The sequence below is a fragment of the Symphalangus syndactylus genome, chromosome 19 (genome assembly GCF_028878055.3).
Source record: "Symphalangus syndactylus isolate Jambi chromosome 19, NHGRI_mSymSyn1-v2.1_pri, whole genome shotgun sequence".
Classification (NCBI taxonomy): Eukaryota; Metazoa; Chordata; class Mammalia; order Primates; family Hylobatidae; genus Symphalangus; species Symphalangus syndactylus.
In genome coordinates this window covers 59,346,836-59,369,432 of record NC_072434.2, presented here as the reverse complement: position 1 = coordinate 59,369,432, position 22,597 = coordinate 59,346,836, and the positions used below count along the sequence as shown (strand labels likewise).

The 22,597-nt window shown below is 41.9% G+C and overlaps 2 protein-coding genes across 2 annotated transcripts in view; one reads left to right on the top strand and one right to left on the bottom strand.

Annotated features, from left to right (window-relative positions):
- Positions 1-955, bottom strand: part of SMYD2 (SET and MYND domain containing 2) — a 57,333-nt gene extending 56,378 nt beyond the window's left edge. Inside the window, exon 1 of the mRNA XM_055233908.2 lies at positions 592-955. Within this exon, the coding sequence (XP_055089883.1) occupies positions 592-764 (173 nt within the window). The 5' untranslated portion in view covers positions 765-955. The remainder of the gene's footprint in view (positions 1-591) is intronic.
- Positions 763-19,669, top strand: LOC129458270 (synapsin-1-like). Its single transcript, XM_063613593.1, has 5 exons — positions 763-819; positions 866-1,219; positions 8,701-8,945; positions 17,081-17,120; positions 19,092-19,669. The coding sequence occupies exons 1-3, from the start codon at positions 763-765 to the stop codon at positions 8,815-8,817; spliced, it is 528 nt and encodes a 175-aa protein (XP_063469663.1). The 3' UTR covers positions 8,818-8,945; positions 17,081-17,120; positions 19,092-19,669.
- The last annotated feature ends 2,928 nt before the right edge of the window (positions 19,670-22,597 follow it).

Genomic DNA, 22,597 nt, shown 5'->3' with positions numbered 1-22,597 from the left:
ACTGGACACTGTAACTCATCGTTGCAGCACCTCAGAATCCAGGGGGTGTGGTCAGTGCCCACTGGCGTTCCTCCAAACACCTATGTAAGCGTACTTTAACATGTAAGTGTACTTTACAAGACATATACTAAGTCATTAAATTCCTTGGAAGAAACGGCCAATCTGAGGCAGGGCTGGACTGTGGGGAACAGAACACACCGCAGGAAGCATAAGTTAAAGGTGACAGCCCGTGGCTGCCCAAATTTGGGGCTCCGCTGCCAATGCACCGGGAGGGCAGTGAGTGCCCAGGCTTGGAACAAGCCTGGCTCGGAGCCCACATTTGAGGGCAGGAACCTGCACTCCCGGGTTTGCGCATCCTGCGTGAGCAACTCTGAAAACGTGCAGTCAGGGCGTGCAGCGGGCACCGGTCCTGTTTCCTCTCGCACGTGGCGCCCGGCGTGGGGCTGCAGCGCGGGGCCTCCTCCCCTCCCCGCCCCCCACCCCGCCCCAGAGGCAGGCGCTAGGACCCCGCGAGCCGCACGCACTTCCTGGCGCCGCGTTCCAAGCCTCCCGCTCGGCGCCCCCGGCTCCCGCCCGCCGCCGCCGCCCTACCTGGCGAAGCAGTACTCGCAATGGTTGCCCCGCTCGTTGACCGTGAGCACGTAGGCATAGGCCGGGCAGGAGAACAGCAAGTCCCCCACCTGGAAGGGCTGCAGAGCCCGCAGCCCCCGGCCCTTGCCCGGGCTGCAGAAGCGCTCCAGGCCGCCGAGGCCCTCGGCCCTCATGGTGGCGGCGGGGCGCGGCCGCCGGCTGTGCCCGAGCTGCGGCTCCCGGCGAGCTGTTATTGGAGACGCGTCACCCAGAGCTGCGGGGGGCGGGGTGGGAGCCGCCCGGCGAACGCGGCGGCGGCTCCCCGCTCCCCGGAAGGGACGGCGGCCCCGCCCGGGCTTCGCGCGCCCCCGCGGGGAGGGGGACGAGCCCGGTAGCCCCGCCCCGCGCCAGGACCCTCGGCGGCCGCCCAGCGCGCGCCCCGGACCGTTTCCGGTGTGGCCGCGACAAAAAGCCGCAGCCCCTGTGGCTTCTGCGAGGAGGCGTGAGGCGTGTGCGCCTCCGCGGCGTCTCCACGGAGCGAGCGGGACGCGCCCTCCTCCTCCGTGGGAGGGAGGGTGGGTCACCTGCGGGGAGTAGGTATCCGAGGGCCACCCCTAGACAGCCTGGCCCGAAGGATGACCAGCCCCCGGTAAATAGAAGGGGGCGAAGCCGGCTCCCAAACCCTACGTTCGCTTTCGCTTGTAAAGACCCTAGAGGCAGTGATCGGGGAACGCCAAGGAGAAAGCGGCAGAGGGGAAACCACAGTAGAGAAGTTTGGTGTGCAGAGGGTTGAAGTGTGCTTTTCCAAGGTTAGAGGTTTTTAAACCTTGTGGCTTTAATGGGAACGTAGTTTGCCCTCTGCTCCTGTAGTAGAATTACATGGACGGAAGAGGAAATGCATTGGCCAGCCCAGCTCACCGAGTCTCTGCATGCTGCGAACGATGCAGAGGAAGCCAGAGAGAACCTTGCCTTCAAGGAATTTAGGCTGTTGGGGGATAATGCGATGCTGTGGCCAGTGTCCAGGACACTGCGCTAGAGTTTGCAGTAGTTTTAATATGCTTGACCACCCACCAACTGTGATCTTAGAAAAGTCACTTGGGTTAGGAGTCAAAGGATTTAAAGCCCACAAAGCCTGAAACGTAAATCCTATACACATGCACGCTATTACTTTTCATATGAGATAGGAAAATATAATCCGTGTTCCACATGATTATGTAAAGACTGGAATTGATGTACATGCAGTAAAGACTAAAATTGTGACGAGATCATTTAGCAGAAAACACTACTTCAAACTAGGACCTCAAACAGTTACCTCTGTAAGTTCAGGACTGGTTGAGCAAAGGGAAACGATTAATATGATTGGAGATGTAAAATCAGTGGAATTTTTGGCATTTCAGTAAAATGCCTTTATCAGCTGGGTGTGGTGGCTCAGCCCTGTAATCCCAACACTGTGGGAGGCCAAGGTGGGAGGATCACTTGAGCCCAGGATTGGAGAGTTGGAGACCAGCTTGGGCAACATAAAGACCACGTCTCTATGGGAAATTAACCACCTCTCAAGTGGTGCTGAGGTAGGAGGATAGCTTGAGCCTGGGAAGTCAAGGTTGCAGTGAGCTGTGATGACTCCATTGTACTCCAGCCTGGGTGACAGAGCAAGACCTTGTCTCAAAAGAAAACAAAAAAGTCCTTATTCGTGGCAAACTAAGCTTCTAAGCCCTCTTCAAGTAAAGGACGTTATGATAGTATTTTCATTTGTGCATTTTATTAAGAAACATCGATGGACTATGGCCAGCCACTGGGATAGAAAGATGGACGAAATCAGCCGGCTGTGGTGGCTCACGCCTGTAATCCCAGCACTTTGGGAGTCAGAGGTAGGCAGATCACCTGAGGTCGAGAGTTCAAGACCAGCCTGACCAACATGGAGAAACCTCGTCTCTACTAAAAATACAGAATTAGCCAGGTGTGGTGGTGCATGCCTGTAATCCCAGCTACTCGGGAGGCTGAGGCAGGAGAATCGCTTGAACCTGGGAGGTGGAGGTTGCTGTGAGCCAAAATCGCGCCATTGCTCTTCAGCCTGGGCAACAAGAGCGAAACTCTGTCTCAAAAAAAAAAAAAAGAAAGAAAGAAAAGAAAGATGGACAAAATAATATAGTCCCAGGTCCTTGCATTTGGTACATTCAAGTTTGATAATACTCATCATTAGTTATTGAGTACTGTTGACCAGGCATCGTGCTCATCATTAAACACATTATCTCGTTTATCTTTACAACAGCCTAATGAGTTAGGTATTATGCCCCTCATTGCCAAAATTAGGAAGGAAACTAAGACCCAGAAGGAATGATTTTCAAGGCCACACAATAAACTGCAGAATTTGTTTCCAAGTCAGTCTGAATTCAAGGTCCATGCTCCTAACCACAGTGTTTTGCTGCAAACAAACACAGTTCACTGGGATAAGTGCAGTTATGGTGGCTTGTACAAAATGTTCTGTGGTAGTACAGGCAGGGAATGACAGATTTAGCCTGCTAAACAGTCAAGACAGGCATCACACTCAAGTAACATTGGAGCTGAGCCTGAAGGATGGACAGGATTTTGCAAGTGGAGGTGGGAAGAAGAGTTTTCTGGGCAGAGAGAACTGCATACAAAGACAGAAGACCCTGAAAGGACAGAGCTTGTAGTTGGGGGCCCCAGAGCATCTGGAAGAGAGGACAGGAAATGAGGCAGGAACAGCTGAAGAGCATCTTCTCCAGAGGTGAGTTTTGCCCCAGAGGCCATAGGAGAGCCAGTGAAAGCGTTTGAGTGAGGGGTGGCACATTGAGTCCAGTGTTTTAGACTGATCTGCCAGCAGCATTGTGGGTTGGCTGGGGTGCCAACATTAAGCACTTCGTAACTGTTTACAAGTATGTAAACAGCCTTGGCACGTGAGACCACTGACGGTTTGCATTTGCTTGTGTGATGACCTGATTAGTGTTTACATCCTCCACCAGACTGTACAAGCTCTGTGAGGGCAGGGAATGAGTCCATTTTTGTTACCCTTACATCACCAGCTCTTGTCACTACTCCTGGAACACAGAGAGAATGGAAAAAATACTTAAAGGTTGAATAAATGTCATGGACTCTCATTCTGATTTCTGGGGGCTCTAACCAGCAAAAAGATGAAAAGACTGGCATAGAAGTAAACAATTACAATACAGTAGACAGTTTACTGTTTCAAGGATTAATTGTGCAAAGTAATCTACCTGTTTACTTTTTTTATTGCAAGTAACTTTTTCCACTTTAATTGGGAAAGATTTCCACAGCTGAGAAAAAAGCAATTACACAGCTACCGAATTGTCTTTCCAGATGAGTGCTGGCTTATTCTTGAGGGTAGAGGTGACTGTGATTTGAGAACACTGGAAAAGAAACCGCCTCATTTCAGAAAAATCCCTGTGATGAACTTAAATGACTCAGGATGGGGAAATGGTCACTGAAGCGGTAGCCATGAATTTAGGAGCTTAAATTACGAAGAAAACTGTGTTTAAAATAAACAGCCAAAGAATGGCAATAAACCAGCCCGGGGAGACCGATGACAGCGCTCTTCTTGAAGCCCATACTTGTCACTCTGCCACTCTGTAGTCTCACATTCCGTGAAAGAAGTCTTTGAGCAGCCGGACCCATCCACTTTTCCTACGCCCTCTGCTCCATAACGTAGGAGGTATGGAATTTGAAAGGAGTTTTTTTGGTTACTTTGCCTCACTGAAACTCAGGAGAAGTGGTACAAGGACGAAAACTCCTTTGCTTAATTTCTCTAACCTAGAAGTTGATTAATTTATGAGTAAAAGATCCTTCCAACCACAGATTAGCACGTGAAAGAAATAGCTCTGGCCTAGGGAAATGAAGCCTTAGCAAAGAAGGTATCCCAGTGAATGTGAGCAAAGGGCCTAGACGCTGTATAGCTCTGCGTCTACATCTACATGTCACTTATTGAGGACATATTATGTATTTACATTGTGATAGACCCTAGTCATACCAAGGTGTAAAGACCAACATATGTGTAAACCGTTATGAAGTGCTGAATGTTGGCACTCATAGATATTAGGTTCCAATCCCTGGAACCTATAGATGGCTTCAAAGGGTCTTGCAAATGTGTTTTAAGGATCTTGAGAGAGTGAGAGTATCCTGGAATATCCAGGTGGGTCCTCTGTGCAGTCGCAAGTTTTCTGATGAAAGAGACAGAAGGAAATTTGACGCAGACAGGAGAGGAGGCAGCAATGTGACTATGGAGGCAGCGATGAGAGCGATACAGTGATGGGCCAAGGAATGCTGGCAGCCACCAGAGCTGGAAGAGGCAAGGAACACCTTTCCCCTAGAGCCTCGGGAGGGAGTGTGGCCTTGCCAAAACCCTCATTTCAGCCTGTTAATCTAATTTCAGACTTCTGGTCTCTAGAACTATAAGAGAATACATTTCTGTTGTTTTAAGCCACCTGTTTTGTGGTAATTTGTCATAGCAGCCACAGGGAGCTAATAAAATTATAATCCAATAAAATTTTAATAGGGGGCTGAACAAAGTGCTGTAGGAAGGCTTCACAGAGAACCTGACATTTTAGCTTCTAGAAGGAAGAGGAAAGATTGACCAAGGGAAAGCAAGGCTCCCAAAATGGGCTTAAGACTAACAGTGCAGGGCTGGGCATGGTGGCTCATGCCTGTAATCCCAGCAGTTTAGGAGGCTGAGGTAGGTGGATCACTCGAGCCCAAGAGTTTGAGACCAGCCTGGGCAATGTGATGAAACCCCATCTCTACAACAACATCAACACATTAGCTGGGCGTGGTGGCATGCGCCCATAGTCCCAGCTAATCAGGAGGCTGAGGAAGGAGGATCGCATGAGCCCGGAAGGCAGAGGTTTCAGTGAGCTTTGATCATGCCACTGCACTCCAGCCTGGGCAATGGAGCTGAGCCTTGTCTCAAAAATAAAAAAAAATAGTCTGGGAACGGTGGCCCATGCCTGTAATCTCAGCCCTTTGGGAGGCTGAGGCAGGTGGATCACAAGGTCAGGAGACTGAGACCATCCTGGCCAACACGGTGAAACCCTGTTGCTACTAAAAATGCAAAAAATTAGCCAGATGTGGTGGCATGTGCCTGTAATCCCACCCACTCGGGAGGCTGAGGCAGGAGAATACCTTGAAACCAGGAGGTGGAGGTTGCAGTGAGCCCAGATTGTGCTATTGCACTCCAGTCTAGCCACAGAGTGAGACTGTCTCAATACATAAATAAATAATAAAGACCGTAGTTGAAATTCACTGGGGTAGGAGAGACTTTGACAGTCCAGGAGACAATTTTTCTTGGGCTTAACGAATGTTTCCATAGCTCTCACTATGTACCAGGTGCACCTTTAAAACATATTCTCATATAATCCTCCTAATGACATTCCACAGAGGAGAATACCGAAATGAGAGGTGAAGCCAGCTAGACTTCCTGGGTCAAGTGGGGACTTGGAGAACTTTTCTGTCTAGCTAGAGGATTGTAAATGCACCAATCAGCACTCTGTAAAAACGCACCAATCAGTGGTCTGTGTTTAGCTAGAGGATTGTAAATGCACCAATCAGCACTCTGTGTCTAGCTAAAGGATTGTAAATGCACCAATCAGCACTCTGTGTCTAGCTAAAGGATTGTAAATATATCAGTCAGCACTCTGTAAAATGGACCAATCAGCACTCTATAAAATGGACCAATCAGCTCACTGTAAAATGGACCAATCAGCAGGATGTGCGTGGTGCCAAATAAGGGAATAAAAGCTGGCCACCCCAGCCAGCAGTGGCAACCCACTCTGGTCCACTTCCATGCTGTGGAAGCTTTGTTCTTTTGCTCTTCACAATAAATCTTGCTGCTCCTCACTCTGGGTGTGCACTACCTTTATGAGCTATAACACTCACCGTGAGGGTCTGCAGCTTCATTCCTGAAGTCAACGAGACCACGAACCCACCTGGAGGAACAAACAACTCCGGACATGCCACCTTTAAGAGCTGTAACACTGACTGCGAAGGTCTGCAGCTTCACCCCTGAAGTCAGCGAGACCGTGAACCTACGAGAAGGAAGAAACTCCAGACACATCTGAACATCTGAAGGAACAAACTCCGGACACACCATCTTTAAGAACTGAAACACTCACAGTGAGGGTCTGCGGCTTCGTTCTTGAAGTCAGCGAGACCAAGAACCCACCAGAAGGAATAAATTCCAGACACAGAATCACAGAAGTGACATGCATGAACAAGCTGTCTAGCAATGAGTCCAGGCTCAGAACCACTCCACCATGCTGCCTCTGTGTTCAGCCAGAGCTACAGCTTTCCTTAGAGTAGTTGGGATGAAGGTGGATGGGCAGGAGTGGGCCCCATCATGAAACCCATGAGCCTAGGAGCTAGACGGCACTGTGTAGGCACTGTGAGTCAGAAGAATTTTGGCTGACATGATCAGAGTTTTGCTGTAGAAAGTTCATTTTTTAGCTAAATAGAGAATACACTAGAAGGGGCTGAGGAGACAGAGGGAACTGAGGTGCTTGATGCAATAAGGGGTCCAGAGGAGAGATGTTACTGGCATGAACAAGGGCAGTGATGGTGGCAGTGGGAAGGAGGGACATGGATTTGAAGAACTTTTAATTAACAGGACACGGTAATTGGGGTGAGTGAAGAGAAAGGAGAAGAGGGAATATGAACCATAAAAAATATGTCCAAGGACAACTGACATCATCACCTCCATCCAGTCCTTCCAGTTCATTTCCCCCCCCACTTCAGCCTTGTGTTTATTCCTCAAACAAGATTTTGTTATTTCTTTCTTTGCCATATCTCTTGTCTAATCTTTTATTTCCATTCTTAATGCCACTCAGCCCTTAAGGCTTTATGTCTGGTTTTGTGCAGTAGACTCTCAACAGCAGAGAGAGTTCAAATTTTGAGAGATTAGCCCGGGATCATGCATTCCAACTCTGTGTTTCCTTTTACCCCTTACCACTGACTTCCCACTTAGTCAGTGGCATTGACTTAGAGAAGAAATGATATTGCAGAATAGGAGCAAAAAGTCCCCTGAATTTAGATTCAAAAGCCTAGGGTTTTGTATTGCAAAAGCCTAAGGACTTGTGGGACTCAAGGCTCCAGTCCTAGCAAATTCAGGATGATGCAGGAGCCACAACTCCCTCTGCCAGAAAAGATTCTCCAGGCCTGTGATAAGGGAGAATTGGAAGGAAAGCCAGAGAGAAGTTGGGGGTACTTCTCTGAGAAAGAGGCATGCACCATAGTCTCCTTCCAGACTGAACCTTGGATGAGTGAGACAACATAACTAAACCCCACCCCGCCCATGGGTTTGAGGGGATTCAGAACAAAGCTGACCTATGTCCTAGTCTTAAATTGCCCCCAGACTCCCTGTGTAATAGAAATTCAGTGTGTAGGAGAAATGACTGAAATACTTCATGGGAAATAGGAGAGTGATTTCCAATGCACCCAAGAGGAGCACCAGAGTAGACAAGTTAGCCATCTGCTGTGATCTGAAATGTTTGTGCCACTCCCCCTCAACCCCTCTTCCCCACCAAATTCATATGTTGAAATCCTAACCTCCAACATGGTGATATTAAGAATTGGGGCCTTTGGGAGATGATTAGACCGTGAGGGCATGGGCCTCATGAATGGGATTAGTGCCCTTATGAAAATGGCCAAGATGGCCGGGTGCGGTGGCTCACGCCTGTAATCCCAGCACTTTGGGAGGCCAAGGCAGGTGGATCACGAGGTCAGGAGTTCAAGACCAGACTGCAACATGGTGAAACCCTGTCTCTACTAAAAATACAAAAATTAGCTGGGCGTGGTGGCAGGCACCTGTAATTCCAGCTATTCAGGAGGCTGAGGCAGGAGAATTACTTGAAGCTGGGAGGTGGAGGTTGCAGTGAGCTGAGATCCCGCCACTGCTCTCCAGCCTGGGTGACAGAGCAAGACTCCGTCTCAAAAAAAAAAAAATAAAATAAAAATTAAAATGGCCAAGGGAGCTTGTTTGGCCCTCTCACATTGTGAGGCAAAAAGGCACTATGTATTAGGAATAGGCCCTCACCAGACACTGAATCTGCTGGTGCCTTGATCTCTCTTCCCCAAACTGTGAGAAATAGCTGTGGCATTTTGTTACAGCAACCAGAACGGACCAAGACACCATCCAAGAGCACCACTGTGATGACCCAGAGATGTGTGTGGACTGATGATCAAGGACCAAGTGTTCCAACCCCAGCCAAGCACGCACTGCCTTAGCATCACTGTGCCAGCCAAATGCAAGAAGCAACTCCGGGAAACTGACCAAGGTGACATCTCTACCACCCAGGGAAAATGAACACTCATAATGAAAATTATCACAGTTTCTTAAATACACGAGTTTACAGGTGAGCTTCATCATTCAGGTCTCCCTATTCTATATGCCTTTGTTACTGCTGTCAAACACATTGTCAAAATAACTGCATTAATAATGACATTTCGTTGAAAAACTCCCAGTTGCCCTTTATTATATGCCTCATCAAGGCCAAGCTCTTTTTGGGTTTGAAAACCCAAACCTTAACTGTCTTACACATCTCGAGTTCTATCTATGCTGCGAAGCCTTCTCCAAACATTTCTTCCGTAACAGTCCCTACTTCCTAAAGTCTTATCTGTACCTTGTTGGCTTATGATCATCAACCATAAACACACACACACACACACACACACACACGCTTATGTGTAGTCCCATGTAAATTAAAAGGTCTTCGAAGGGAAATACTGTATATTGTATTTATTTCATAGTTTTCTTAGTGGAGAACTTGATACTTGTTATGTGTTAAATTTGGAAATATTTTCTGAGTGATCGAGGTACTGAAATTGCTGATCAGGTTTTGATGGGAGGTGACACTTGGATTTTAACAAGTATATTACACGGGGCATGTTTTTGAACTGGTACCTAGAATTTATGACACCATATCCAAAGAATGAATACATAATTCTAGGTAGTGAATCTATGAAGTGTTTAAAGAGATCAGTAGCTTTATTCATCAGAATCTATTCTGAAGTAGTTAAAAAACAATTATATTAGTAGAAGTGATGAGAGTTTCCTAATCATGGAATTAGTGTTGTCTTGGGGTGCCTATGGATCCAGATGGCCAAAAGCCACCCACGTAATGCTCTGCCATGTCACTGGCAGGCAAAGGTTGTGGACTCGAACAGAAAAAACCTTTGCTTCCAGGCTGAAGTGCAGCAAGAGCAAAATTCCCCTAACGCATAATTTGCAGTCCTCACACCAGCATCTCAACTGCATTGCAGCATTTTTACTAGAGGCAGTTACCCCAGAAGAAGAAACTCTATCAGTGGGAGGAGTAAGAAAGCCAGAGAAATCATGCTTAAATTAACTATTTGAAGGTCAGATTTGATGAATTCTTAAACTACCAGCCACGCCTTCTTGTATTTGAGGGGGTTGGTGGGGAGAAAAGCTTAAGCTGACTTTGTATTCATGATTCTGGTAATGTAATAGCTCTGCCAGATACTAAAAATTTAATAAAAAGGCAAAGAAGAGCCCAGAAAATACTACATTATAACATGTTTGGTCCTGAACTAGACATGTAAGCTTTTAAAATGTTTATCTCTGGAAAGTCTAATTACACTTTTTTCCCCATCTCCCCCCTCCACCCCCACCCACCTCAAAAAGTACCAAAGGTGACAAATTTCAGAAGTCTTGCATATTTCTGTCTTATTGAGAACTGCTAACAACTTCCTTACTGCGGGGGAGGGGGGGGCAGTGTCACGTAGTGGCCGAAGGAGGGGGCTGGGCACAGAACTTGACTTCACTGCCACAGGCTCCTTCAGCATCTCACATGAAGCCAGATTTTTCAGTGCTTCTGTGAAATTCCAACTGATTTGATGTGAGGGGCAGGGAAATTCCAGAAAAAGAAGAGAGAGGTGATATTTAAAACCTTATTCTACTTGTTTTATTGGTTTAATCTTGACATAGAGTTTGAATATATCAGTCTAGTTTTTCTTCTATATGAGGGAAGAAAAATACAGGAGGAAAAAAGATGACAGCATGTCACATGCTGTCATCTTAATTGGAAGGTATTGCAACACTGCAAGAAACATTGGGGGGCTTAGTTTTTTTCCTAATAAGGGTTAAAATCAGTAAAATTAAATGTTTGTTATTTGGGAAATGATTAAGATTAAAGGTAGCTATAACATTTTCTTAAACCAAAAAAAAAAAAAAAAACCCAGGATTTTTTCTTTTCTTGATAACAAATTAATTTATGCAACTTTATCTTTAAATACAGCTAATTTAATGCTCAGGTATTAATAATTATTTTAAATGTTTTGGAAAGTACATAGAAGTCAAGCAAATATCTGAATATATTTCAAATGCTACTTTTTATGAAGTTTTAAAAATTCAGGCTTTTGTTTCACTGGCTTGTGTTTCAAAATATAGCACTTTGAATACAGCAGATGACATTTTTATTTTTTTCTTGCATCAGTTGTTAGTTTCCCTTTACTAGAGGCTACGTCTCTGTCTTTTCTTATCTTCAACATTTCGTAAATTGAAATCAGAAACATTGAATACTGATGAGAAAAATAGATTATGTGGAAAAACAAGAAAACAATTAGCAGAAAACCAAATACCGTATGTTCTCACTTGTAAGTGGGAGCTAAATGATAAGAACTTATGAACACAAAGAAGGAAATAATAGACACTGGGGTCTACTTGAGAATGGAGGGCAGGAGGAGGGAGAGGAGCAGAAAAGCTCATTATTGGGCACTGGGCTTAATACATGGCTGATGAAATAATCTGCATGACAAACCCCCATGACACGAGTTTGCCTATGTAACAAACCTTCACATGTACCCCGAACCTAAAATAAAAGTTAAAAAAATTATTAATAAGTATAGCTTTCAGGGTCAAAGGATAAACCAATTGCAGAACTTTTACATCCTTTCCTTATTTAGTCATTTATTGATTTAACTGCAAAATGCTCTCTTGGGTGCTGTGGAGGAGCCAAAATTAAATTGGAATCAGATCTTGTCCTCCAAGAATTTAGACTCTACAAGAAGAAACATGACATATACTTAGAAAGCTCTAAAAATCTACTAGAGTGAAAACCCCATGAGGTCAAGGATGTTTGTCTATTTTGCACACTGCTATAGCCCCAGGCAGAGCCTGACACAAAGTAGGTGCTCAGTAAATATTGGTTAGATGAATGGATAATACAAGGCAGAGCATTGAGCCATGTTAAGAATTGAAAACAAATAAAACAAAAAAATCAGTGATAGGAGGGACAGGTAAGTTCCAGCATCTTTGAAGTTATAAGTGTAATTTATAGATAATTAATCTGACAGTCGGGCCATAAACAAAATCTCCTGTGTTTTGCTATTGTTTTTGAAATCAATCAACTGCTCTGCCATCCTCTTCATGTAAGATCAGAAGCACAATGCTTAATATACTTAACACATTTCTTCATTGAAATGAGGAAGTTAGAGTAGATTTGTGTTTGTGGGGTCCTTTTAGGTGGCAGAATGATTAAATGTGGACAGCTAGTCCACTAAACCCCTGATTTCATAGATGTTATGGCCTTGGAGGGAGACTAAAGGAACTAAATAAATAATAATGGAGATGTTATGCAAATATGCCAAAAATTGTGAAGACAAGACATGAATGACTGAAGTTTGGGAAGCCTGGGAAGGAAGATCATTAAGGTTATGTGAGTTTTAATGTTTTATTATTTAAATTAACTTCAACCAAAAAATTGCCTTTGTCTTGCCTAAATAATGTTAAATAAACCCAGCTTACTTTCTTATATTCTCTGAATTGTTTTTCAACAACTTTCTGGATGTTTGACTAAATATACACAGTGTCTGTTTGTCTTGGGGCATTTTCTTACAGAGACCTCTTTACTAGATAATTGTGCCTCCTAAGAGGCAGTGCCAGCGTCTGCTACGGTTTTGCCTGTCTGCAGCAGAATGAGAAAAGCACAGTGTGCTACTTTTAAGGCTAAACTGACTCATTTTTAAGGACTTTAAAAAATATCTGAGATCAGGACATTTTCAAGGTTAGAATATCTTTTGCTTTTGAACAACGGAGGCTGTAGATGGTATTCTTTTTATTTTTATTTTTTGAGACAGACTTTTGCTCTTGTTGCCCAGCCTGGAGTGCAGTGGTGCAATCTTGGCTCATTGCAACCTCTGCCTCCAGGGTTCAAGTGATTCTCCTGCCTCAGCCTCCTGAGTAGCTAGGATTGCAGGCATGTGCCACCATGCAAGGCTAAGTTTTCTATTTTTAGTAGAGATGGGGTTTCACCATGTTGGCCAGGCTGGTCTCGAACTCCTGATCTCAGGTGATCCACCCGCCTCTGCTCCCAAACTGCTGGGATTACAGGCATGAGCCACTGTGCCCAGCTGTATTCTTTTTAATGTTCTAGGCAAAATAAAAATTGTCAACACTCTGCAGATCCCATCTTCTTTTAAAAAATATTATACTCGTCTCTAAAGTGTAGAAGCACGAATGTTATGAATAGTATTACAGTGTCATTGCAGAGACTACTCTGGAATTATTTCTTAACCCAGATTGTTGAGTCTTCAAATAAATTTATGCTAAATGCTTAGAATCATGACACTTTGATTTATTTTAGGTCTTGGTCATGGACACTGGTACATGTCTACACCATTTAATATACAAGACTGCTGTGGATCAAGAAGTATAAGACCACATGTAATTGAATAGAGAACTATCATTTATTTAAAGCCATTTTAAAAATTCATTTCTGTCCTTATCACAATTTCATTATTTTTGGAAGACAGATTAAGCATCTTTGAGGCCAGTGTTATTAACACTACCATATTAAGCATTTACTGATATAGTTTTATTGAATCCTATTTTTTCTTTGACTATAAATGATTTATTTATGTTACCCAGAGTACTGAGGAAACAAACTATGGAAAAATTACAAGGCCACTGATTTTATTGCTTTATGAGCATTCTATATTAATTATATAAAGTTTTGAAAACACAGATCAACCCAGTGATTACTAGTGTGAAGTTTTTGTTACAGATCTTTTTATACATTTCTTTATGCACATGTAAATATTTTATAACAAAAAGGGGATTATATTGTACGTGCTGTTTTATAATCTGGTTGTAAATCTCTTTCCAGGACAGTAAATAGTTTTCAGTATCATTTTAGTGGCTTTATATTGTGATGTTCTATAATAATTCTGTCATCTACTTAACTAGTTCCTTGTTAAATACCTTTGATGTCCATTTTTTTCTATTATAATGTTGAAATCAGCATCTTTGTCAAGTAAAATCTTTATTTACATTCCTGAATAATTTGTTAGGCTAAATCCTAAAAGTAGAATTGCTGGGTAAAGTGTATACAAATTTATAAGACCTAGTATGTTATATGGAACTGATATAAAATGTATATATTTATTTATTTGCATACTTATTATAATGTTTACAGCCCATAGAGAGGATAGAAAAAGTAATTTAACTCATTGGGTATCACTCCCTGCATTTCATTTTAATTTCCAATAAATTCATCACAGCTTATATGAGACATTTTAGAGGAAATCATCAAACTGTGGAATAAGAGATTCTATATATCATTTAGTCCAAAAGCTTTACTAGAGTCAAGGAAACTGAGGCTGAAGTCATTACGTATCCTATTCACAGATATAGCTAAGAAGGATAAGTGCCAATCCAATCGTGGACTCTGGTGCTGTCTTTTTGCTCCAAGATGCTCAGGGAAGTTCAAGTTGTTCTTCTTTAGATATCCAAGTAACACTTGAGAATTAAATGCAAAGAAGTGAAATAGACTCTGATATATAAGTTTCACCATTAATTTTGTGGTTGGTGTTATTAACAAGATAGAATATTTGAAAATCATTTTGTGATTAAAATGCTTAGCTCAGAAAAGCTTTCTAAAACGTTGATTTATTATCTGTAGTTTTATAGGAATGGCCACCAAATGTATAAGTCTAGTCAAGACTGCTCTTACCTATTTATTATCTATTTATTTTTTGAGACAGAGTCTCGCTCTATTGCCCAGGCTTGAGGACAGTGGCATGATCTCAGCTCACTGCAGCCTCTACCTTCTGGGTTCAAGCAATTCTCCTGCCTCTGCCTCACAGGTAGCTGGAATTACAGGAGTCTGCCACCGTGCTGGGCTAATTTTTGTATTTTTAGTAGAGACAGGGTTTCACGATGTTGGCCAGGCTGGTCTCGAACTCCTGACCTCAGGTGATCCACCTGCCTTGGCCTTCCAAAGTGCTGGGATTACAGGTGTGAGCCACTGCACCTAGCCTATTTATTTATTAAAAACGGAAATAGCTTTATTGCTTTTTCTAACTAAATAAGACATATTCATTGTGAAATCAATAATAAAAATATAAAATACAGAGTAAAAATGATATATGATCCCACCAACCAAAGATTATTACTATTAACTTTTTGGTTATATCCATGCCATCTTTTACATATATATTCTTTATGTGACCTATCTCTCTGTATAGAGAGATAGCATACAGAATTTCATACTGTTCTATAATCTACTTTTTCTCAAATGTCATTGTCATCTCTAATTGTTAATAAATACTGACCTGGTGGGGCGGGGTGGCTCACGCCTGTAATCCCAGCACTTTGGAAGGCTGAAGTGGGTGGATCACGAGGTCAGGAGATCAAGACCATCTTGGCCAACACGGTGAAACCCCGTCTCTACTAAAAGTACAAAAATTAACTCGGCATGGTGGTGTGTGCCTGTAATCCCAGCTACTTGGGAGGTTGAGGCAGGAGAATCACTTGAACCAGGGAGTCGGAGGTTGCAGTGAGCCGAGATCGCACCATTACACTCCAGCCTGGTAACAGAGTGAGACTCTGTCTCAAAAATAATAAATAAAATAAAATAATAAAATAAAATAAATAATTGACCTATATCATAATGTAACGGCTACATGCTCTTTTATTGTACAGTAGTAGTTTCTTTAACCAACCCTCAGTTTATAGACATCAGGATTGTTGAAGGTTTTTAACTAGTTGAACAATACTGCAACAATCTTTTAAATAGTTGTTTAAATATCTTTAACAAATAAATTGCTTTTCTTTTGGGAAATGTTACAGGTAGTATTTTTTCCTGGATATTTACAATTCACATTCATGTCATAAGCAAATATTTACTAAATATCTACCAATTATGCTAGGTGCTGAGATTAATATTTTAATGGCTCTGAGAATTCTTTTTTTCTTTCTTTTAAAATAGAGACAGGGTCTCCCTATATTGCCAGGCTGTTCTCGAACTCCTGGGCTCAAGGGATCCTCCTGCCTCAGCCTCCCAAAGTGCTAGGATTACAGGTGAGAGCCACCACGCCTGGCCGCTCTGAGAATTCTTATAGTAAAGAAACCTTTTTAGTTTTACGTAATTTAAGGTTTCCCAACTTTTTTTGATCTCGGAACCACCCCTTTAAAAAATAGAATATCTACTAATATTTCACTGGTCTTATCTGGAAAGAATTTGGAAAACACTAACCCAGTATCAATCTTGTTGAAAACTACTAACAGGTAGATAAGTACCTGTATCTACCTGCTACTTTTCTATGAACTCTGAAAAAATCTTCAGAATTATTTGGAGGAAAGATGCTTTAGGCATTTCAGAAGAATACATCTTTCATCTAAATTTCCAGATTAACTTCCAGAGTAAGTAGTATTTTGGTATGAATGTTTTGATGAGCACACTGGAGTTTTTTTTTTTTTTTTTTTTAAGTCATATCCATATCATTAGAACAAAAGGGATACTTGAAAGTAAAGGGGAATGTGGGATATAAAGTTTTTGGCTCATCAGTGGATTAGTTGGCGTGGGGGTAGAGTGCAGAGAAGTGAATTCCCATGGAGAAACAGAATAGATTAGGAGGAGAAAGTCAAAGAGAGAGATAGGAAAGTATTAAGAGGAATTAAGGAGGGAGGTTATGAGGACTTTTACAGCAACATGTGAAATAACTTAAAAATCTGGTAGAAAATGAAGGATACAAAATCCTGTTCACAGTGTATAAAAACCAATTAGAAAAAAATCAGAGGAAAAATACAATAAAATAATAGTGTTTGGATTGAGTCCTTTTTTCCCTCTTCTCTAATTACCGTTTTCATTTTTATTTTAAAAATATACAATAAAATTGTAAAGAAAAGAAATACTAAAGGATCAGACAAAATTAGGAGAAGAGAGGCTTATGGAGGAGGAGGAAGAGAGTGGTTGAGTCGAACAAAGGCAACAAATGGATTAAAGTGAATAAGGATAGAAGAGAGAACATTCAGTTTGGCTTGGAGGAGATCATTAATGGCTCAAGTGCTGTGAAGTGGACAAAAGCCAGTCTGTAGTGGGGTCAGATGAGAGAACCAGGGAAGAATAATTTTTTTAGCACCTAGGATCATAATAATTCACTTAGTGGTTCCCCCCCAGCCACTATTACTTTCGTTCTGGTTTTATCATGTTGGGATTTTGCCCGTATCAGTTTTTTTTTTTTTTTCCAGGCGCTGATAAATGAAAACCTTAAAAAAAGAAATCCTATGAGTAAGTTTCTTTGCCCTTATTTTTGAACTGAAAAATAAAGAAATAATAAATTCTTTTTCTGAGCTGTTCTATGTGCTAGAAATGCTCCCATATAGAAATCTTAATATTACACTGTGCATGCCATTTAAAAACAGAAGAACTTGATCGCCCAAGGTCATTTCACATGCCTTTTTTCCTAAGTGATTTGTGTATATTTTATCCATAAAAGACAAATTATTATGAAAGGATGTGAAATATAGGTTTAAGAAACTCAAAGAACAAAGTGCATTCTTTGCTCTTTGAATTTCTTAAAATTAAGTTCTTAAGACTCCTGCTGCTTACCTTCAAACAAGCAACCTTGAAACTGCTCTATGAAACCCGGTTAAAGGACGAACCAAAGAGTTTCACTTATTAAAAAAAAAAAAAGGCACATGGGAGAGAGAACATTCAAGTCTTCCAGTATCCATACTTATTAACTCAATTGAATGCCTGTGGTGGGTCTCCTGGGAGCACACAGCAGCAGCCTCTTTGTATTACAACTCAGCCAGAAGCATGTATTCCCTTGTAATTAAGGCCAAGGGTGCAACCAGTGATGCGAAAGGAAGCAATTAGATGGATTATTCAGTTCTCTCAACATTTCTCAAGAGTTTGTGTGTTTGTGGTTTTATGTTTGCTTGAAGTCCCTGTATAGCTCCCTCGGTTCTCCTTGATACTGTAGGTCCAGCCTCAGATTATAACAATAACTAATATTGAAACAGCACTTACATGCCAGGTGCTGTTTTAGGGGGCTTTAGATATATTAGAATTGATCACTTAAAAACTGTATGAGGGCTAGGTGTTAAGCCCTAGGTTCCCAGGAGCCGACACTGAGAGGTTTAAATGCATGCGATGTATCCCTGAGGTGGTTCCAGGAGGGACCTGTAATGGATTGGGGAAGGTAAGACAGGGAAAGGAGGCTGCCAAGCAAGGCTCTATCTCAGGCCAGGGTCCCTCAGAGGGTAGCTTCAGCCTGGTCCCATAGCATGACTCTGGGGTGCAGGCTAGGAAAGGGAGCCTGGCGCTCATCCTGTCGCACAGTCATTGGTTGACAACCTCCAAGGATGGCACAGAAGGTGTATATGTGTGATCTGTGGAGGAATGTGTCAGGTGCACACCGAGAGGAGTGCAACAGAAACACCTACTTTATCTGCTACAGGTAGATACTATCGCTACCCCACCATGTGACAACCAGGCCACTGAGTCTTGCCCAAGATCTCAAAGCTTGCAAGTGAAAGAACTGGGATTTGAAAACCTGCCATTTGGTTCCAAAAGCCATGAACTTAACCACTATTTTGGATAAGATCTGATCTTTACCATGTGCTATGGTATTATCAACAAATTTCTACAGTTTTCACAATGGACTATGTAACATATAATTATTTTGATTTTATTGGATTTTTAAAAATGCTGAAAGTATGTCTGAGATGAAATCCATTAATACTTTGTTGAACTAAGCTTCAGATACCCAAGCCCCTAAGCCTAAGGTAAGTTCAGAGAACAGACAAAATATTAGACAATTGGTATTCGTTGAAAAATGTAGTGGTCCCAACCCTCTCTGACAGAATGAGCCCAGTTCTTATAGAATTATGTAAAAAGTGATTCCATAAGTCTTTTTTAACAAGACATATTTATACAGAGCCTATTTTTACATTAAGATGACAGTTTAGAATGCTGCGCTGATTCTCTATATACGCATCATCCTCTTAAACTTCACCCCCACCTTTTTTTAATTTTTGGTGTAATGCGATATCTGATTTCTGAAAGTTTTAAAAATTTCTTTGTTTTAACTTTAGAAGAGTTTGCTTTATTTTCACTTAAAGAATTCTCTTTATTTTTCTGTTCTAAAAACAGGAGTATGTATAATACTTGTCTATCGCTTTTGCTAGATAAAAAGAGGGAAGGTCTGTGCATAGCAGTGGGTGACCAATTTCGTAACCTCTTCCAAATTCTTAGATTGGCGGTGCTGGAGAGCAAGTGACCAGAAGAGAAATAAGTGGTAACCCAATCTGCATGAAGAAAATTCAGTAGAACCTTGCTGGTGTAGAGAAGATGGTGCAAAGAAGAGTGAGAACACTTTTATGAAAGGCTTAGGAAATGTTGAAGTTTTCCAGTTTTCTTCCTATGTGAAGGAACATAGTGAAGGGGGAAAGGCCCCTTTTTTGCACATACCTGTGGAGAGTGATGCTGTGTGGGTGCACTTAGCCCTAATCTCTGCTGTGGATCAGGATCGTTTGTTGTGGAGGAGGGAAGAAGAGAAGGAAAGGTTTGAATGCTTACAAAAGATTTTGAGAGCCTATATAATTAAAGCTAACCGTTCTACAGTGTTTACTAAGTGCAAGAAACTGTTGTAACTCCTTTGATTCGATTCTAATGACCCTATGAGGTAGGTGCTATTATTATCATCTCCATTTTACAGAAAAGGAAATTGAGACACAGAGAGATTAAATAACTTGACCAAGATCACACAGCTATAATAGTCAGTTGTGGAGCTGGGATTCAAGCTCTGGTGTCTGCTTTCAGATTCATATCCTTACCCGTTACCCTGTACTACCCATCTGGAATGTGGAGAAAGTGCTGATAACATCGCTAATAATCATTTGTCATTTATTTCTGACTGCTCTCCAATTTTTTTAAGATGCCTGTATCTAACCCTTGGTAATAACTAAACTATAGGAGAAAACTTGAGTTCTGATAGTAAGAAACATTTACAAAATGGTCTGAAAGTTGATATGAAGTCGAAAACCCTTATATGTGTTTGGAAATTCTAGAGAAGAGGTGGCAGCCAGGCAGATGAGCTCTCTGTTCTGTGCAGAGCTGATGGTACTCCCTGCCCTGGGGAGCTGGCACTGGCAGCGATTACATCACTAAGTCACCCTCCATACTCAGCTGCTTGCTAAGAATTAAATTGCTGGAACCAGATCTGGTGAGCCTCATGTTACCATGGCTTGTTTGTGGAGAGCACGTTAATGTGATATACTCAGTCTTCAGAAACAGTTAAATTTAAGATCAGCTTTATTACCAAAAAGATAGTGTATGCTGGTATTACTCCTGGTTATTTGGGTCAGCTCCTCAAGTGAACAGTCCCACACCTGTTTAGCCCATTGAGTCAAGCTGACCTCCTTTCCCGGTTACGGGATTGTGGACAGGAGTGACTCAGGCGGGTTCACTTGCAAGGGAGCCAGAGAGCCGCTCGTGCCTCTGCTGCCCTCTAGAGGCGTGTCAGGCCAAGGCTGCTCATCTCTGAGCCTTACCGGCGGATTGCACCGCCAGTCCACCCTTTGTCTCCCTTTTGAATCTCCACTAAATACCATTTGTCAAAAGGGTTGGGGCAAAACCTCTCTGAGCTTCCAAAACAATCATAAGACTTAATTAGAATTCCAAGCTAAGCCATTGAGAGTTGCTGTTTATATTGGGGAAGATGTAACACTTCAGTCCTGTGTTTTTCAACCCCTACATCTCAACCATCAAAGAGAAATGAATCAAGGTTGTTTTAAAACTATAAATAGAGCTAACACTTACAAAGCATTTGCCACATGCCAGGTACTATTCTAAGCGCCTCGCATATGATGACCTATTTAATGAGGTGGGTGGTATGAGCATCTCTATCTTATAAATAGGGGAACTGAGGCAAGGGACTGCTAAGTATTTCTCACAGTTCATGGGTGGTAGAACTGGCTTTGAACCCAGATAGTTCTGGCTCCATGAACTTGGCTTATAATCGCTTTACCGTACAGCCTCTTTTATAGCTATCAAGGCATGTATTGCAAGTCCAATTTTTAGGTAAAGGTTTTGTTAAAAATCTTTAACCTTAATATTGTAATGAGGAAACAATTGGCCTGGACCCTTTAAAAATGTCAATGACATAATAAATAAAGAAGGAGAAGGAGGAGGATGAAGGGGGGAAGTATTTTAGAGCTATGACAACTAAATATAATTCATTGTCCATGGTTAGACCCTGGATATAAAGAGACAAAGCTATAAACAATATTATTGGGAAATTAGGAAAATATGAATATGGGCTATATTTTGGATAATCATATTAATGTTGCATTTCTTGAGTATGATCTCTTATTATTGTTATATAGCAGTATGTCCTTGTTCTTAAGTGATACTTGAACTATTTAGGGGTAAAATATCATGATATCAGCAAATTACTATCAAACAATTCAGGAAAAAAATATACCTGAGAAAGAAAGAGAAAGCAAATGTGGCAAAATGTAAAATAATTAGGAAACTAGGTAAAGGGTATATGGTGTTCATTATGCTATTTTTAAAACTTTTTTCTAGGTTTGACATTTTTATCATAAAAAGTAGAGGCAAAATAATTACTTATTTCAAAATAAGAGGTAGCCATGACTACACCCAAGGTATCTGCCTGGCCACCCCAAGTGGTACAAATAAGCAAAGTGTGTTAGTTGGGAATCCACAGGCAAGCTTTGAAATCTGTAGACATATGTTATATGAAAGTGTATGAGATATTACATCTTATTTATTCATGTTTTTCCATTAGTACTAGGAATTACATGCATCATTATGTATTTTCAAAAAAGATCAAGTTTCCATCCAATAGAAAATAAATAGTGCAAATTATAAAGCCTTGTATGAAACTAAATAAGGTCCAATTGTAGTCTTGGGATTATTCTGTTTTTATCATCAACAAATAAGGCATTTGTAGGAGAGTGCCTGCCCTATTTATTCAGCACTGTGTTCCAGGTACCGATTTAGTGCTGGGGATACAGCAGTGAGCAAACCAAGATCTCTGAACTCATGGTGCTCGCCTTCTGATGGGACAGAGAGACAAACATTATAGCTCAGTAAACTGCAGAGAATGTTAGAAAGTGATTATTGCCAAAGAAAAGCAGAAAAATAGAGCGGCATAGTGGGAAATTGGGACAGGCAGTTGCAGAGAAGAGGGTTTCGGTTTTAAAGAGGATCCCCAGGGTAGGTTTCATCAAATATGACCTCATGGCACCTGGAAGGAAAGTAGAAGAGAACAGAGAAGAACAACCCTAAGGTGACAGCATGCCCAGAGTATGGCTGGAGCTGAGTGAGCAAGGGGGAAAGAGGAGAAGGATATGAAGTCAGAGAGGAAATAGAGGGTGAGTTCACAGAGGTCACCATGAAGGCTTTGGTTTTCATGCTGAGTAAAATAGGAAGCCACTGGATGATTTTGAGCAGAGGAGTGAGGTGATCTGACTTAACACTTAAAAGGATCAATCTCGTAGGGGGACAAAGGTGGAAGCAACATCTCCCGTTAGGAGACTATTGCAACATCCAAGCAAGAGAGGAGAGTGACTCAGCACAGGCTGGTAGAATTGGTGGTGGAGAGATGTGATCAGATTCTGGATATTTTGTTGGTAGAGCCAACAGGAAGGATTTGCTGATAAATTAGATGTGATGTTTGAGAGACAAAGACAAGGGTGACTCGATATTTTTGTCTGGAGCAACTGGAAAAATGA

Coding starts and splice junctions, on each gene's coding strand:
- LOC129458270 (XM_063613593.1), top strand. CDS start 763: ATGGTGGCGGCGGGGCGCGGCCGCCGGCTGTGCCCGAGCTGCGGCTCC. Junction 820..865: donor GCTGCGGCTCCCGGCGAGCT/GTTATTGGAGAC, acceptor GCGGGGTGGGAG/CCGCCCGGCGAACGCGGCGG. Junction 1,220..8,700: donor CGAAGGATGACCAGCCCCCG/GTAAATAGAAGG, acceptor ATTTTGTTACAG/CAACCAGAACGGACCAAGAC.